Here is a 15,653-nt window from a genome sequence, read left to right as displayed (position 1 = left end):
AACGGGAATTTAATGTAAATTCCTTCATTAAAAGCATTGACCGCAACTGAAGAATCAGAACATATAACTGTTCTCATTTGAACCAAATTTAATTTAATCACCCAATCTATTACGTAAAGAATGGCATCAACCTCTGTTTCCACCGCATTTTTAGAATTTGACGGGCCTGAAAACACCATGACCATTTTACCTGAAGGCTCTTGCAAATAACCACCAATTCCACCGTTATAATTGAGGTCCTTTGCCAATCCCCAAGCTCCGTCAACAGCCGCAATTAAATCGGATTGTCCTTTTTTAAACTTCCAGTATGAATCCAGAATTTTGTAGCGCCTAACCGCCACAGCACCATGCGGATTAATTCTCCATAGGGGGTCTGCTCCAAACGTCATGAGCCCTGATTATATGACTGTGCCTGCTGATTATATGATCTGATTTATTAGAGCTAGCTTAAACAGAACTGATTAACAAGAAATGTGCGTAATATCAGTTCAACCCTCTAAAAATTAAGATAAAATTAGAAGAAAGATCTCGGAAGAATGTTGGCAGCTTCTCAAACCCGGAAAAGGGCTATAATTAAATATATATGGGTAAAAGCTACTTAGATGACTAGATGAGCCAGAGGGTCGTAAACTCTATTCACCTTCTATTTGGCACGGATATATAATCTCTTATTGAGAACTTGGCGTTATTATTTTTAGTAATTTATAAATTAGAGTCGGCATGTACAAAGAATGTAATACAAATGAAAGAAGGATATCGTGGTGCCCAGGGGATCACACCAAGTGAAGCAAGATTTGTACTAAATAAACACTAGAGATTTGTAAGATACAAATGTGGTGGTGTGAAGTTCAACTCTTCAGTGAGACGGATGTAGGTACCACTTATACTCCATTTGCACAAAGCCGTCAAGTGAAACTAGTGTCTCTGTGTATTTAAGAGTTGCATAAACGTTCTGTTCCTCAATATATTACCCAAGGAGTACACTACCCCGTTATAACAACTTGTGTTGACAACTGCTCTATAGTTGCAGGAGCCGGAAATAATCTCCAAGAATTAGCATTTGTAGAGTGTTCAGTGGGTGTCAACCCAAGTCTCACGTGACAAAGATAAAGAAGATTTGTCTTGAATATAAACAGAGACAGATGCCTTTTGGGAGGAACCCAAAAACGCAAATCAACGACATTACCAAATTCAACAACTACACAGATAATTCCCATTATAAAAAGTACTAAAGAGCTCTTCATATATGGTTGCAATTACATGCTTTTCTTCTTTTTTTGACAAATGTAATTACATGCTTTTATTCATAATTACAAATATTATTTGTTTTAATATGCAAAATCCAGGGAAAACACAGCATGTTAAACTGAAAGTAGTCCTGCTTTTCCAATAAGTGTCTACAAATTATAAAAAATACACGAGCAGATGCTGATTTTCTTATACATATGCCTGATAAATTCAACTCAGACTTAAGCTTAGGATGATTGGATGACTATCTGTCACCAAACTTGTCGCCATCTCAGTTGCATTTTTCTTTTCCTCGAGCAAGCTGAATTTTTCCATACACTAAAAAAATACCGAAACAGAAAACAAATTGTTTTGTACAAAAAGTAATCAAGGAAGCCGCCAACAAGCTTTGCCAATTGGCACGTAGTTGCGAAATTAATCAGTCAACTCGATCGGGATTTTAACTCGAAAACTATGATCAACAATGCCAAATCTTAGGCTTATCATCTGAGGCTGTTCAGCAGAGGCTGAGACTCGGCCCATGCATCATGACTAATCAGCTTAGTCCGTAAACAGACCCCAGAAGCTTTGTAATCTGATCGGCCACAGAGACAGCGCAGAAAATCTTGAAAAATTAATTCGTCACAGGGAATGTGCAGAGGGCCTGAAGTAGTGAACCCGTATTCTTCTTCAGCCTGGGCCAGGAGCTTCTTGAAAACAGGGTGGTTCAGGTGCGCTAAGTGGACCACGAATCTTCGGTGGTTTAGTCCTACGTAGACTGCTATGTGTCCGGGTGGTACGTCACAGGGGATGCGACGAGAAGACCTGGATGTGTTCTTGCGCCATCGACGTAGGAGTAGCCGGAGTTTGATAATGCTGCATATTTTGCTGCATCCTGACATGTTTGTTTTGAGTTTGAAGAGTGTTAAGTGTTTCGAGTTTTAAGTGTTTGTAGGGAGAAATAGTGAGCGGAGTCTTGAAATTGAAGAGGGAAGATTGGTTTTATAGGCAAAAAAATGTAGTGCTGCTACATTATGATTGGGGTCCAAATTAACAAAGATATGTATCTTTTAAACGAAAAATAATTTCTTTTCTGTCAAATATGCCCATAATTTCTCTAAAAAAGTTTTCTGAGCAAAAATCGTTATACGAAAAAATTTATTTTAGATTTACGTGAGGAGAAAACTGTTATTGTTGGAGCAACTCCAACATGATCCTAATAAATTTTTTGAAAATAATATTATTATATAGAATTCTGAGTAATTTAAGACATTATTTTAAAGGATCACTCCAGCAACAATTTCTAGCTACATTCCCTATTGAAATCAATATATATATATAAAGGAGGATGCGGGCGCCTCTAGAATTGCTCGATTCAGTCTTCTAATTTTTCTTGAATTTCGGATAAAAAATATGGTTATAATTCAAAAAATCATGTTTAAGAATTCTAAAAGTGATACAATTCTTTTCTTATTGAATTCTAAAAATGTATTTATGAATCCTAAAAAGAGTAGGATTATATTTATTTAAACTAACAATCATATATAAAATACAATTTATATTTAAGATTTGTAATATGAATCCTAAAAAGAGTAGGATTATATTTATTTAAACTAACAATCATATATAAAATACAATTTATATTTAAGATTTGTAAGGTGATACGTACAATTTTTATTTTCAATTTAGTCTTATATTTTTTTTTTAAAATTTTCTGAATGCGGGTGTCTCTAGAAATGCTCGATTCAGTCTTCTAATTTTTCTTAAATTTCGGATAGAAAATATAGTTATAATTCAAAAAATCATGTTTAAGAATTCTAAAAGTGATACAATTCTTTTCTTATTGAATTCTAAAGATGTATTTAGGAATCCTAAAAAGAGTAGGATTATATTTATTTAAAATAACAATTATATATAAAATACAATTTATATTTAAGATTTGTAAGGTAATACGTACAATTTTTATTTTCAATTTAGTCTTATATTTTTTTTTAAATTTCGTATAGAAAATAAAGGATGGCAAAGATAATAATCATTAAAAAACACTAATAGCAAAAAAAATTAGAACCATAAAAGAGTAATAATTTTAAAGTAATAAATAGGAATCATAAAATAAAAATAATTAACAAAAAAAATAGGATAGTATATAAAATAGGAAATATATATTGATTTTATAATAACGTAAATGATTCTTGATTAGTATTGCGTTTGACGGGCACGGGAGGCGGCCCAAACCAATTTTCATTTAAATAATAGTAAATTTTTTATTAGTATTATGTTTGACGGGAAAGTGGCTAATATAATTTTTTTTATCTATGTTATAATATTTGTTTTTTAAAACGGTACCACAGTTCAAAATAATTTTTATCTAATTATAGTTATAATTAAAAAAATCAACTTGAAGGATTCCAAAAGTTAATACAATTCTTTTTTTTTTTTTCGGATTCTAGAGGTAATACAATCTTTTTATTATTTAGGAATGCCAAAAGGAATATGATTATATTTATTTAAACTAATAATCATAGATAAAATACAATTTATATTTAAGATTTATAAGGTAATACGTACAATTTTATTTCTGATTTAGTCTTATAATTTTCTTAAATTTGGAATAGAAAATAAAGAATTGTAAAGATAATAATCATTAAAAAACTAATACCAAAAATATTAAAACCATAAAAGAATAATAATTTTAAACTAATAAATAAGAGTCAAAAAATAAAAATAATTATTGATTTTATGATAATGTTGATTAGTATTGTGTTTGACGGGCACGGTAGGCGGCCCAAACTAATTTTTATCTAAATAATAATAAATTTTCTATTAGTATTATGTTTGACAAGAAAGTGGCTAAAATAATTTTTTATCTATGTTATAATATATATTTTTGTTAAAACGGGACCACAGTTCAAAATACTTTTTGTCCAATTATAATCTTTAATTTTATCATAATTAGAATAATTTTATTAGTATGTGTTTGGCAGTAAGGCGACTCAAACTAATATCTAAATTATAATGTTTTGTTATTGGTATTGTGTTTGATAAGAGAGCGGCTCAAACTAATTTTGATCTAAATTATAGTATTTAATTTTATCATAAAAATAATAATTATGGATTAATATTGTCTTTGACGGGAAGGAGGTTCAAACTAATTTTATTATTAGTATTGTGTTTGACAGGATGATCACTTAAACAAATTTTTATACCAATTACAATATTTTTTATTTGTGATATGTTTAACGGAAAGATGATTCAAAATAATTTCTATGCTATTATAATACTGATTCATATCAAAATTTATAACGCCGCCGCGAAGCGCGGCTTTTTTCACTAGTTATCTAATAAAATTTAAATTCAAAAGAAGGAAAGTTAATATGAAAAATGAGAAAAAAGAATATGTAATATATAAAAAATAAGATAAACAATTATACATTACCTAAAAATAAGACATAATATGTGAATCTCGGAAAGTACCGGTAACAATATCATATTAGAACAACTTTCTAAAAGATTATCTTAAATTTGAACTCAGGACCTCGATAGCTAACTCTCTCATGCAATATCAATAGGGGCCCCAACTTCATTTGGTTCCTCTACTTACCGCATGAATTATTCAATTACATTGTTTTCTAAGCGATGACCACCAAAAATTAGATGTTTATGCTGCTTATGTATCACTGCCCATGTGCAAGCGTGCGGCGTGCCCCCATCGTTCGTGTGGTTCTTCCTGTTAAGCATAGAACAAAGTACTAAGCGCCAAATTTTCTCCCGAGATTTAAAATTACGTATGCTATTATATAGCATGGATTCTTGTCGCACAACCCCAACCAACCTCTGTACTAATCAAACCACTGCAATATGCACACCACACATATTCAAATTTACCGGAACTTTTCTCTGAAAGTGGCTGAAATCTTAAAACAATATTTGAGTTTTCATGAAAACCTTGTAAAACAACGGGATACCATACGCAGAACCTTTTTACTTTAACAGCTTAAAATGTTGTGGGAAAGAAAAACGGTAATATGATTGGTATAAAAGTGAATCTTTGAGTCATACTTTTAGTGTTAGTTATTTTTATTTTTTTGAAACATTTAGTGTTAGATATTTAAGAAACAGACATCTTTAATACTAATATGTGTCAGTTATCTATTTAATCGATGTTGTGCATTTTTCACTAATTTTTACGTCGGCAGTGACACTCAACCGAGGCTTTAAACACACAAGGGTTATTTGATTGCCCCCCTTAATAACCAATACTATTAGGTCATCTCCGGCCATTGTCATCCAAAAATCCAAATTTAGATCACCAATTAATTCAAATTCTGATCCAACTTTCTGATCACCTCCAGCAGCGTGATCCAAATTCTGATCCAAATTACTTTTTGTATATTATATTACATAAATTTTACATTAAACTATACAATCTTAAATTTAATTTTAATTATGCATTTTATTTTGTTTTATGAATTTTATTTTATGCATGTAATGTACTCTTTTTTCAATTTCAATGAATTTTTCTTTTCTATTATTTTAAATTTTTACTAAAACATTAATTTTATTAATTATTGTTTATAAACTATTGTTAATTAAATATTAATAATCGCAAATTAATTTTAAGTCCAATAAACGAAAGATATAGAAATAACAAAATCATTATTTTATAATAAAGTTTGTGATCCAAATTTGGATCAGTGAACAGTGGTGATCCAAATTTCAAATTTGGATCCGTACTATTCACTGATCCAAATGGATCACTTTCTCGATCACTGCTGAAGAAGAATTTGGAGTAATTTACTTCAAATTTGGATTTTTTAATCACTGCTGGGTTTGCCCTTAGTCACTATATGGTGTTACTACTAACGCGTTTTGCCGTGTGTCAGATTTTAAAATTTTAAAGTTATATATTAAATATTATAATCTGTAATTTGATTATGTAAGTCACAATCAGTTTAAAATATAAGGAATATTTTTATTATGACATATTTAATCCAATTTCAATTAAGAATTTAAAAGTTGGACATACTTTAATAAAATTCGTTTTGACATAAAATTGAGCCAATTTCATTTAAATTTAGCCGATCTATAGTGGAATTCCATATAACTAATTAGGATATTAAAATACTTAATATATGTGTGTGTATCATCTATTATATCTCCCCTCATAAGATAATTAATTTAATGTGAATACTATTTCTAAAATATAATTAATAATCATAAATTTCATCAAATTATAGCACTTACCATCTCCTAAACGTCATATTTCTCGACTAAAAATTTATATGACATGCTATAACGGATATTATAAAATTAAATTGTGTAAAACATTATATTACTTATATAAAATAATTTAATTATAACAACTTTAAATAATTAATTTAATCTACCATTTTTAATATATACTGAATCATTATAACAAATTTTGTCGAAACACAAAATTTTTGAGCAATATTTTATGTCATTCTAATTATTCAATTTTAGACAACTCATATTATTTTGGATTATATTAAACAGTCACATTAACAAAATTGTCCAATTCTCGTCTAAGAAATTTGAACTAGTTGTCGAGATGGATTCGCATACAAACGCAGGTCAAATCAAATCTTGTCATTCAGTTTGAGCTGCATGAACCGAATCAGAACTAAAACTTTCTATCAGGCTATCCCCAACTCCCCTCATGTTATGTTTGACGTTTAATAAAGTAAAATTCTTTTTCGTTCATCAATAAATAATTGATTAGGACTAAAATTTGACTCGCATGTCCAACTAAAATTAGCAATAAGATGTTCTATACTATTCTGATGCACGTGGGTCTGAATGCTGAATTGCTGATACATCCCCCCATCCTTACTAATAGGACTCAAAGTACCCTACATGTCAAGCGATTAGGATCATGTACCATCTTTTTTGTATAAAATTTATGATTAATAATTAATTGTTTAACTTTCAAGCAAATATGCACCCTAAACAAACACACAAATTATAATTGTGCAAATATAAATACAGCATCTATCACTGATATCCAAATTTATCTTCAGATATATAATTGTTACAAAAATACTAGTGTTGCATTTGTTGTTTGTTTTGTAGCTATGGATTAAGCACTTTTCTATCATTCACTGATACTAGACAATTTAACAAAAATATTAGAAGATATTGGGAATATTATGTTGATAACAGTTCGAGAACATTATTGCAGATCATACATTTGTTTGTACTCTAGCTAAGGCCTAACTGGTCATTCGACATTAAGCAGAGAAGCAAACCGTACACTGTTTAAACATAATTTAAAAATGAGTTAATTACACTTGTAACCCCTAGGTTTGCTCCAAACGCACTTCAGTACTTGAACTTTAAAACGTGGCAATATGCACTATGCACCCTAAACTTAATATTCCCGTGCAAATTATAACCCCTAGTCACTATTCCGTCCAAATATGCCGTTAACTTTAACTATTTGAGAGGTAACAGTGTGTATATTATTTTCTAATAACTACTTTACCCCCTGTGACCCCTCAAAGTTTATGTATTATATTTTGAAATTAATTCTGAACACACACAACGATGTAAAAAATATTAAAATAAATTTTAAAATATGTATTTATTTTAAAATAAGTTACATCGTTTATGCAGAAAAAATAAATTTTCAGATTCTAAATCTAGATACATATTTATTTAAAAAAATTTAAATTTTTTTACATCATTGTATGTGTTCAGAAATAATTTCAAAATATAATACATAAATTTTGAGTGGTCACAGGGGATAAAGTAGCTGTTAAAAACTAATATACACACTGTTACCTCTCAAACAGTTAAAGTTAACGGCAGATTTAGACGGAATAGTGACTAGAGTTAAAGTTCAGGATGAATATTACCACATTTTAAAGTTCAGATACTAAACTGCTTTTGGAACAAATCTAGAAGTTACAAAATATAATTAACTCTTTAAAAATTCGACATCCAAGTAAAGTTTATTACTCCCTCCGTTTCTTTTTTCTTTTCCTATTTGTAATGTCGGTACTGTTCATAACATGAGACAAATTATTAATTTACATCTAATCTATAAAACTAAATATAGTCATGAGTGATCTTGTTAGATTCGTATTCACAAGTACTTTAATACGGTGAAGTTTTTATATTTAATGCTACTACGAAATGAAAGATATTAACGATCAAAAGTGTGTGTTGGCAAACGTGAAAAGTACAAACATGAAAAGTATTCAGGGACGGAGGGAGTACTGTAGTAGTACTAAGAAGATACGGAATAACTAGAGAGGAAAGGAAAGTACGTACTCCTGCCAACCCCTCAGTAGTCAGTACATTAAGCAACAACCTAGCTACTCCCTCCGTCTCCGTCTCTTGATACTTTTCCTCTTTCTCTTTGTCACGCTTGCCAACACACACTTTTGATCATTAATATCTTTAATTTCATATTAATATCAAATATAAAACTTCACCGTATTAAAATACTCACAAATACGAATCCAACAAGATCACTCATGATTATATTTAGTCTTATAGATTAGATGTAAATTAGTAATTTGTCTCATGTTATGAACAGTCTCGACATTTAGAATGGGAAAAGCTTTTAGAGACAGAGGGAGTACAAATTATAACAAGTTGAAGAATTAAATTGGTTCTATTGATGAAATTCTCATATTCTCGTCAATTTGATGAATAATCTCTTTCGTAATTTCTAGAATCACAAGTTATTTTCATTTTACAGTATGTTTTATATCTTTAATTTTATTCTAGATTCTCATCTTAACACTCATTCATATGTTTTCTTATATACCCGTTTAAAACACTGATAATGACACAGAATTAATGATGATGAGGATAATAATAATAATTTAACCCGTGTGCGAACGCAAAAGGGCGGCTAGTAGTCTAACGCAGGTATTATCTCGTGTGAAATTCATATTCCATTAGAATTTATCGCAATTGTTGCCACCAATTTTTAGTACTCAAGCCCTCGGGCAAAAAATGAGTATGGTGGAGACATGGAATCCTAATCTCTTAATCCATCTCATCCCCACAGCTTTCTACTAATGACACATATATTGCACTAGGCCGACAAGCTTTGATTTGTTGAATTAACATTTTTTTTAACTCGAGATTCATGTTGCTGGCAGTTCGGCTAAGTACTTTGATTACGCCCATTCTAATTAAAGAATTGCAAGGTTTTACGAAAAGTAAACACCCTTTTTGGATGAGTTGTGTATTTTGGCGTATTTAGAGAAGGGTCCATGGACTGCAGCAGCAGCAATTGTAACATTGATGTTAATTAATTGTTTTGCAATTCACTTTACAATAATCTTTGCTCTAATAAGGTTAAGATGATGATAATACGACAAGTTTAATTATATTCTTAAACAGCTTGGGTTGGTGCGATTAAATTAGTAGCTAGGTAGTTTGCATGTCTACCAAGATGATTCCCGGCTTTTTATTCAAGTTCAGTGAATGTTAGCTGTTAATCTGCAGGATTAATTGCATAACTAATTAATCTTTGATTTGTACAGTTCGTGCAGATATGAATACAAGTATCAAATCTCAATTTGACAGCACTGGATCATCCAGTTTGTCATTTTTGTATATGCACGAGCTGCAGATTGATGGGTACGGAGATGAGATACGAGATTCGAAACCAGATGGATAGAGCTTTTTGCAACCATATTTACAGACTGCTGGTGAATATTTAGCATATTAATCACCGGCATCACAGTCACGTTTGTTTCATGGCCTTTTCAGGGTACTATTTCATCTTCAAATTAAGTTAGGATAATACTACGGAGTTGATCTTTTCTTTTAGTTTTTGTAAATGATGACACACTTACATTGCTAATTATGCATGTTTTCTGGATTATGTTTCTCAAGCATTTAATTAATCGTAATTAGGATCAATTCATGTTTGGTATCAACAAAATTTGCATTGTGACGTTTCTTTAATTAAGGAAATGTCATTGTTTATCTTGTTATTGTGGACTTTATCTGAGGGAGGGGTATGGACGAAAGAATACCGAAAGGAAAGCGTGAAATTCTTTTTCCTTTCCGCAGGGACCACTACAAGAATTTCCAATACTACCAACAGAAATTACTAACGAAAACTAATCCGTTGGCAGTTACTAACGAATTACTAACGAAACTCAAATGTTTGAAAAGTCAACACGATCGTGACTAAATTCCAACAGAATACCAACAGATATTTACCAACGGAATATTTTGTTGGCAAAATAGGAGGGAAAAATGCCCGCCAAAACTTACCAACAGAAATGCTAAGGGATTTCTATCGGAATGTGACCTACAAAATAGTAAGGGAATAGCAACCCATTAGTAGCGAATTACCAACGACCTAGCAACGGTTACAATAAATTTTATTCTGTTAGTATTCCGTTACTACTTCGTTATAAAAGTAAATCGGTTAAACTTATATCCGTTACCTTCCCGTTAGTAAATGCAGTCCTCAAATTTAATATCGGAACCTAACCAAGAGTAAATGCAGTCCTTTCTCACTTTCTAAACCACTCAGTTCAACTGCTTATCTAAAAAAACCACTCATTCAAAATTTATTTTCTGTTCATTTTTCTTCCTCCCATCTTCTGATCATATACATCGGCAACTTACTCTTCTCAATACTCTAAGCAAATCAAGACATACGTTACTGAGGTTAGCTAGTTTTTTTAATTATTTTTTACAGCAATGAAAACATGTGTTTTGAGATTGTTAAGTACATCATTATTATTTTGTTTAGATTCGGTAATTTAACTTGCAATTTGTTTTAGTGACTCCTGCTGTAAATATGCAGTACTTAGTTTTTTATATTGTTTGTGTTTGATTATAATATGCCGGTTTCTTCGTTGAAAAATATGGTATAGGCACCGTTTTTTTCTTGTTAATGTATGAGTGGTAGTGCCAAGCGTGGGTTTGCTCTTGGTCAGTAGTTTTTTTGTCATTATATATATATATGTAGTAGTACTTTTGTGTTGGGTTAAGTTTAGTCTTCTGCTGCTGCTGCTAGGCGCGCAGGCGCAATCTCTCAGAAAAGTTTACACTTTTTCAAATTTTTGGTATCCTATCAGACATGTATGGTCTACTTTCTGTACGAATTGAATGTCCGAGACTTATTATAACATTAAGCGCTTACCAAAAAAAATGTATGTCCAATTAATTTGAATAATTTTTGTCCATCTGTAAAATTAATCCTATAAATTTGCAACGGAAATATCCCTTTGTTTGGTTCAAATATATGTGCTCACTGTAAAAAATTAAATTATGTATGGATTTATATATACACATTTTAATTAGTTATGAAAATGTATATATTTTTGTAGGTTACCAAAAAATTAAATATGGATAATGATCGAGGTTGGATGTATCAAAGGATCGATAGTAGAGGATTCTTAACTCCGGCTTTTGTAAATGGGTTGGAAAATTTTATGCAATATGTTATATCTCGAGAAGAGTCCATGGATGGGACAAACATGTTCAAACAAAACATAGAAAAGTTCCCAGAAACGATCCTGGTGGAGGTGAGGAGAGTTTTGGGGGAAACATTTCTATATTTTCTCATCCTGGACGTTCACATGGGAGTGTTAGTACTCGTTATCTTGATGATCGAGAATACATGGCGGTTCACAACTATATCTTGTTTAACTGTCCAGAGGTTGCACCATATACCGAGTAAGTTAATTTGCCATTATCACATAGTTATATGTCCCCCATTAATGAATATTAGTTATGTTATCTCATTAATTTGGTTTTGTGTAATCAGGATTTTCATAAATCAACTTCGGGAACATAATCCACATGTAACTAGTACTGAAGTTGATCAGTGCTTAGAAAGTGATTTTGCAGTGTGGTTTAAAGATTATGTAAGTTAGTTGATACTTTCATAATTAATATTATATAATTGTGAACTATTATTTTCGTATTCTAATAGTCACCACTTATAATTTCAGGCTGAAGATCCATCATTGGTTCCAAATGAATATATTCGGGATATTTCATTTGGACCTCTTCGTTCGGTTAAGTCAGTACCAATTCACTATGTGAATGGGTACAAATTTCACACACGGGAGTATGGGGCTGATAGGTCAACGTTCAACAGTGGAGTATGCATCAAGGGTTCGAATTTATTGTGAAGAAAATGGATCTTCAAGAACCGAAGATAGTAATAATTGTGAAGATGAATATATTGATTCTTCCGAATAATCCCTTTTAGTTATCAAGTATGTAATTTTTTTAACATAAATAATAATATTATAATATTATAAAATTATAATCATAATTAAGTTATAAGATATGTGTATATAATTATTGTTAAATAATTATGTGTGTGTATATATATGTTATAATTATTTTTATATTATTGTAATTTTAAGTTATTGCGAATATGCAGCATGTTAGGTCGAGTCTAATAAATTAATTGTATTTTGTGGAAAATATAAATACAGGGTCGAGTCTAATAAATTAATTGTATTTTGTGGAAAATATAAATACAGGGTAAACAGAGGATTGGGGTTGGAGACACAAACAAACTAGGGTTTTTCTCTGCTTGTAAGGAGGCGGCGACTAAGAGTCTGAATCGAGCGGTGAATGACATCGAATGAAGATGAAGAAATTGGCAATTATTTTATCTGTATGTGCTTATTCATTTACCTCTACATGTGTGTATCTATATATGTAGCGTTTATAGTCTATCTCTATCGCTCTTTTCTTCACTATTTTCTTCAATTAATTGAGCTTTGTGTATGTATTTTCTTCGATTAATGGAGCTTTTTGTATGTATTTTCTTCAATTAAAGTAGCTTTGTCTTTGCTGATGTTATTAACTTGAACTTTGTGATATAAAATGGATTGTGTTGGTTTAAGTAGTTTATATCTTAGGCTCCTCTATAGTTATTCTACAGACCAACCTGTGAATACCTGTACTTGTGCAACTTCTTGGTCACAAATTTTAAAAGACCATTTTTTCCATTGAAGTTAGCATGGCAAGCAACATTGATACAGTTAGACAGAGATCTGAACTTGAGTCCTGGACCCTCTCCCTCAGTCTGTTTTTATGTAATTCTAGTCTGACAGTCACATTTAGTTTCTTTGTATGCTCCCCATGACATGTTTTAGACTATATGTTAAATTCTTATGGAAGCAAATTGGTGTTCATTGCTGTAAACACATGACTATGTTCTATTGCACTGTTTGTTTTTTCGTGATGGTTAAAATTTCAGGTATATTAGATTTAATAAACTTGTTATTTTTATCAGCCCATGACTAATGATGGAAGCCCTGATGAAGAGGGTAATGGTGCTAAAGGTGTTGGTTTTTCTCAATATGCGAGTCCAAAGAAACGCAGCGGGGTTGCAACTGATGGGGGTGTACAAGACTGTGATGATGGTTTTGCTAAGGTGAACTTTAGATTCAATGTTATTGCTGTATAGCCATAGATTGCTAAATACAATACGTATTTGATAGGTCATGTAATGTTATATTGCTATATTTCAGATTGTGAAAAAAAGAAAAGGCGTCCGGAGTGCAAATATTGGAAAGGAGGATGGTTTTGCTCCTAATAGTCAAGTCACTAAAAAACCCATTGAAAACAACACTACTATACATACAACTCAGACACATCACAGAATGAGGAGGATGGCGAGGACTCCGGTTACGAAAGGATATGGGTTGACAAAAAAAGCCAACAAACATATGTGAGTTATTTAAATTTCCATATATATGAGGTTTTCTTATATGCTTGCTGGAAAACCAATAGTTTAATTGTTTTAGGGAGCTTCTAATTTGCACTTTGTAGTTGTTAAGAAGTCTATTTGAATTTTAAACAAAATAAACAATACTGCATGCATGTAGTAAATTACCAGCGCTGTGTTTGATGAGATCAGGTTCCTATTAAGTCTACGAAGAATGTTGTGTTTGATGCGATGGTCAAATAGTAATTTTGTAGTTAATTATCAACCTTTCCGTTTTCATCTTGCCATCTTGAGATTTTTAAGCTTATCTCTGGCTAGTAAAATCAATTGCCTATAAAGAATGTTGTGTTTGATGAGGTTGCTATGTGTTTTTCATATTTTTTTGGACTGAATGTGTTGTCTAGATTGATTTCATTGCGTTACTGGGACAACTCTGTTTGTAGATTAGACATAGACATTTATGCAGCATCCTTATTTAAGTTCTGGGAAATATCGCATTGAGGTTGTTTCATTTAGTTATCCAATTCTGGGAAACAAGGTTATAATTTTGAAGTTTTTTCTTTGAAAAATCTGTTTAGTAAGATTTTTGGCGAGTAATATTGTTGCTTGGGGCAGGAAACATTCCTGACACTTTGTGTTTTTCATTTTTTTTTTGGACTGAATGTGTTGTCCAGATTAATTTCATTGCGTTACTGGGACAACTTTGTTTGTATATTAGACATAGACATTTATGCAGCATCCTTATTTAAGTTTTGGGAAATATTGCGTTGAGGTTGTTTCATTTAGTTATCAAATTCTGGGAAACAAGGTTATAATTTTTGAAGTTTTTTCTTTGAAAAATCTGTTTAGTGAGATTTTTGGCGAGTAATATTGTTGCTTGGCGCAGGAAACATTCCTGACACTTTGTGAGCTTCATGAGAAAGCGGGAGAGCCGGTTGATAAAAATGCAATATTTCTTCAGGCAGCAGGAGGGGTTGACAAGAAAAAGAGGGTGTATGGAGTTGGTTCTTCGCAAAGTCTCTTCTATAGGTCAAAGACTATTCCTTGCAGTTCATCTTTTGCCGATGCAGAAAAACAAAAATTGCAGGAGGAGTTAAAAGTGATGAAGGAGAAAATGCTTTTGGATATATTACTTTTGCTTACTATCGGACGGGTTGAAATATTAGTACAACTCTCATCCTATTTTGGATCAATGAAGTGTTAATTGTATGAAAAAGTGTTGTGTTTTATTTAGATTTGCATTTTTATAGATATAGAAATTGAGAAATTTATACTGTAATATAATACCATAAATTTTAATTTTATAACGAATTTATGTCGGATGTTTGGTTAATGATCTTAAAACTACCATAGTTATTCTGTTAGTGTTCTGTTACTAAATTTAACAACGGAAAATTCTGTTTGTTTCTTGTTACTAATTTAATAACAGAGATTCTGTTAGAAATTTGTTACTAAATTAACAACAGACCATGGGTTGGTAATTTGTTACTAGAATTAACAACCGAAAGTTCTGATAGTTTTTTGTTATTAGACTAACAACAGATGTTCCGTTAGTAGATTGTTGCTAGAATTATCAACGGAATATTCTGTTGGCGAGTGGTGTTTTTTTGGTTACTTTGCAAAGCAAGATGCTGTTATTAATTTGTTACTATTCCGTTGCCAACTTAGTTACGGACACTTAATCGGTTAGCAAGGTGCTTCCCAACGACGTTTACTCTAACGGTCCAGT

At 31.3% G+C, this 15,653-nt stretch overlaps 1 protein-coding gene across 3 annotated transcripts; it reads left to right on the top strand.

Moving 5' to 3' along the window:
- The first annotated feature begins 10,762 nt into the window (after window positions 1-10,762).
- LOC108221890 (uncharacterized) lies at window positions 10,763-15,257 on the top strand. 3 transcript variants are annotated; one of them, XR_010291854.1, is made up of 8 exons: window positions 10,763-10,893; window positions 11,559-11,907; window positions 11,999-12,098; window positions 12,186-12,455; window positions 12,729-12,865; window positions 13,490-13,630; window positions 13,728-13,927; window positions 14,811-15,257. XR_010291854.1 is itself a non-coding variant. In XM_064092918.1 (7 exons), exons 4-7 carry the CDS (start codon window positions 12,833-12,835, stop codon window positions 14,550-14,552), a joined length of 387 nt encoding a protein of 128 aa, XP_063948988.1. In that variant the 5' UTR covers window positions 11,714-11,907; window positions 11,999-12,098; window positions 12,186-12,455; window positions 12,729-12,832; the 3' UTR covers window positions 14,553-14,790. The 3 variants fall into 3 exon arrangements, 2 of the variants coding, with proteins under 2 accessions (XP_063948988.1, XP_063948987.1); XM_064092918.1 differs by lacking the exons at window positions 10,763-10,893; window positions 14,811-15,257 and adding an exon at window positions 14,540-14,790 and having other exon boundaries at window positions 11,714-11,907; XM_064092917.1 differs by lacking the exon at window positions 10,763-10,893 and having other exon boundaries at window positions 11,747-11,907.
- Window positions 15,258-15,653: the final 396 nt, after the last annotated feature.

This window comes from Daucus carota, chromosome 5, assembly GCF_001625215.2.
Source record: "Daucus carota subsp. sativus chromosome 5, DH1 v3.0, whole genome shotgun sequence".
In the NCBI taxonomy this organism is placed as follows: domain Eukaryota; kingdom Viridiplantae; phylum Streptophyta; class Magnoliopsida; order Apiales; family Apiaceae; genus Daucus; species Daucus carota.
Note: the sequence above shows the minus strand (reverse complement) of the source record. Positions and strands in the feature narration are given on the sequence as shown.

Coding starts and splice junctions, on each gene's coding strand:
- LOC108221890 (XM_064092917.1), top strand. CDS start 12,833: ATGAAGATGAAGAAATTGGCAATTATTTTATCT. Junction 12,866..13,489: donor AATTGGCAATTATTTTATCT/GTATGTGCTTAT, acceptor TATTTTTATCAG/CCCATGACTAATGATGGAAG. Junction 13,631..13,727: donor GTGATGATGGTTTTGCTAAG/GTGAACTTTAGA, acceptor GCTATATTTCAG/ATTGTGAAAAAAAGAAAAGG.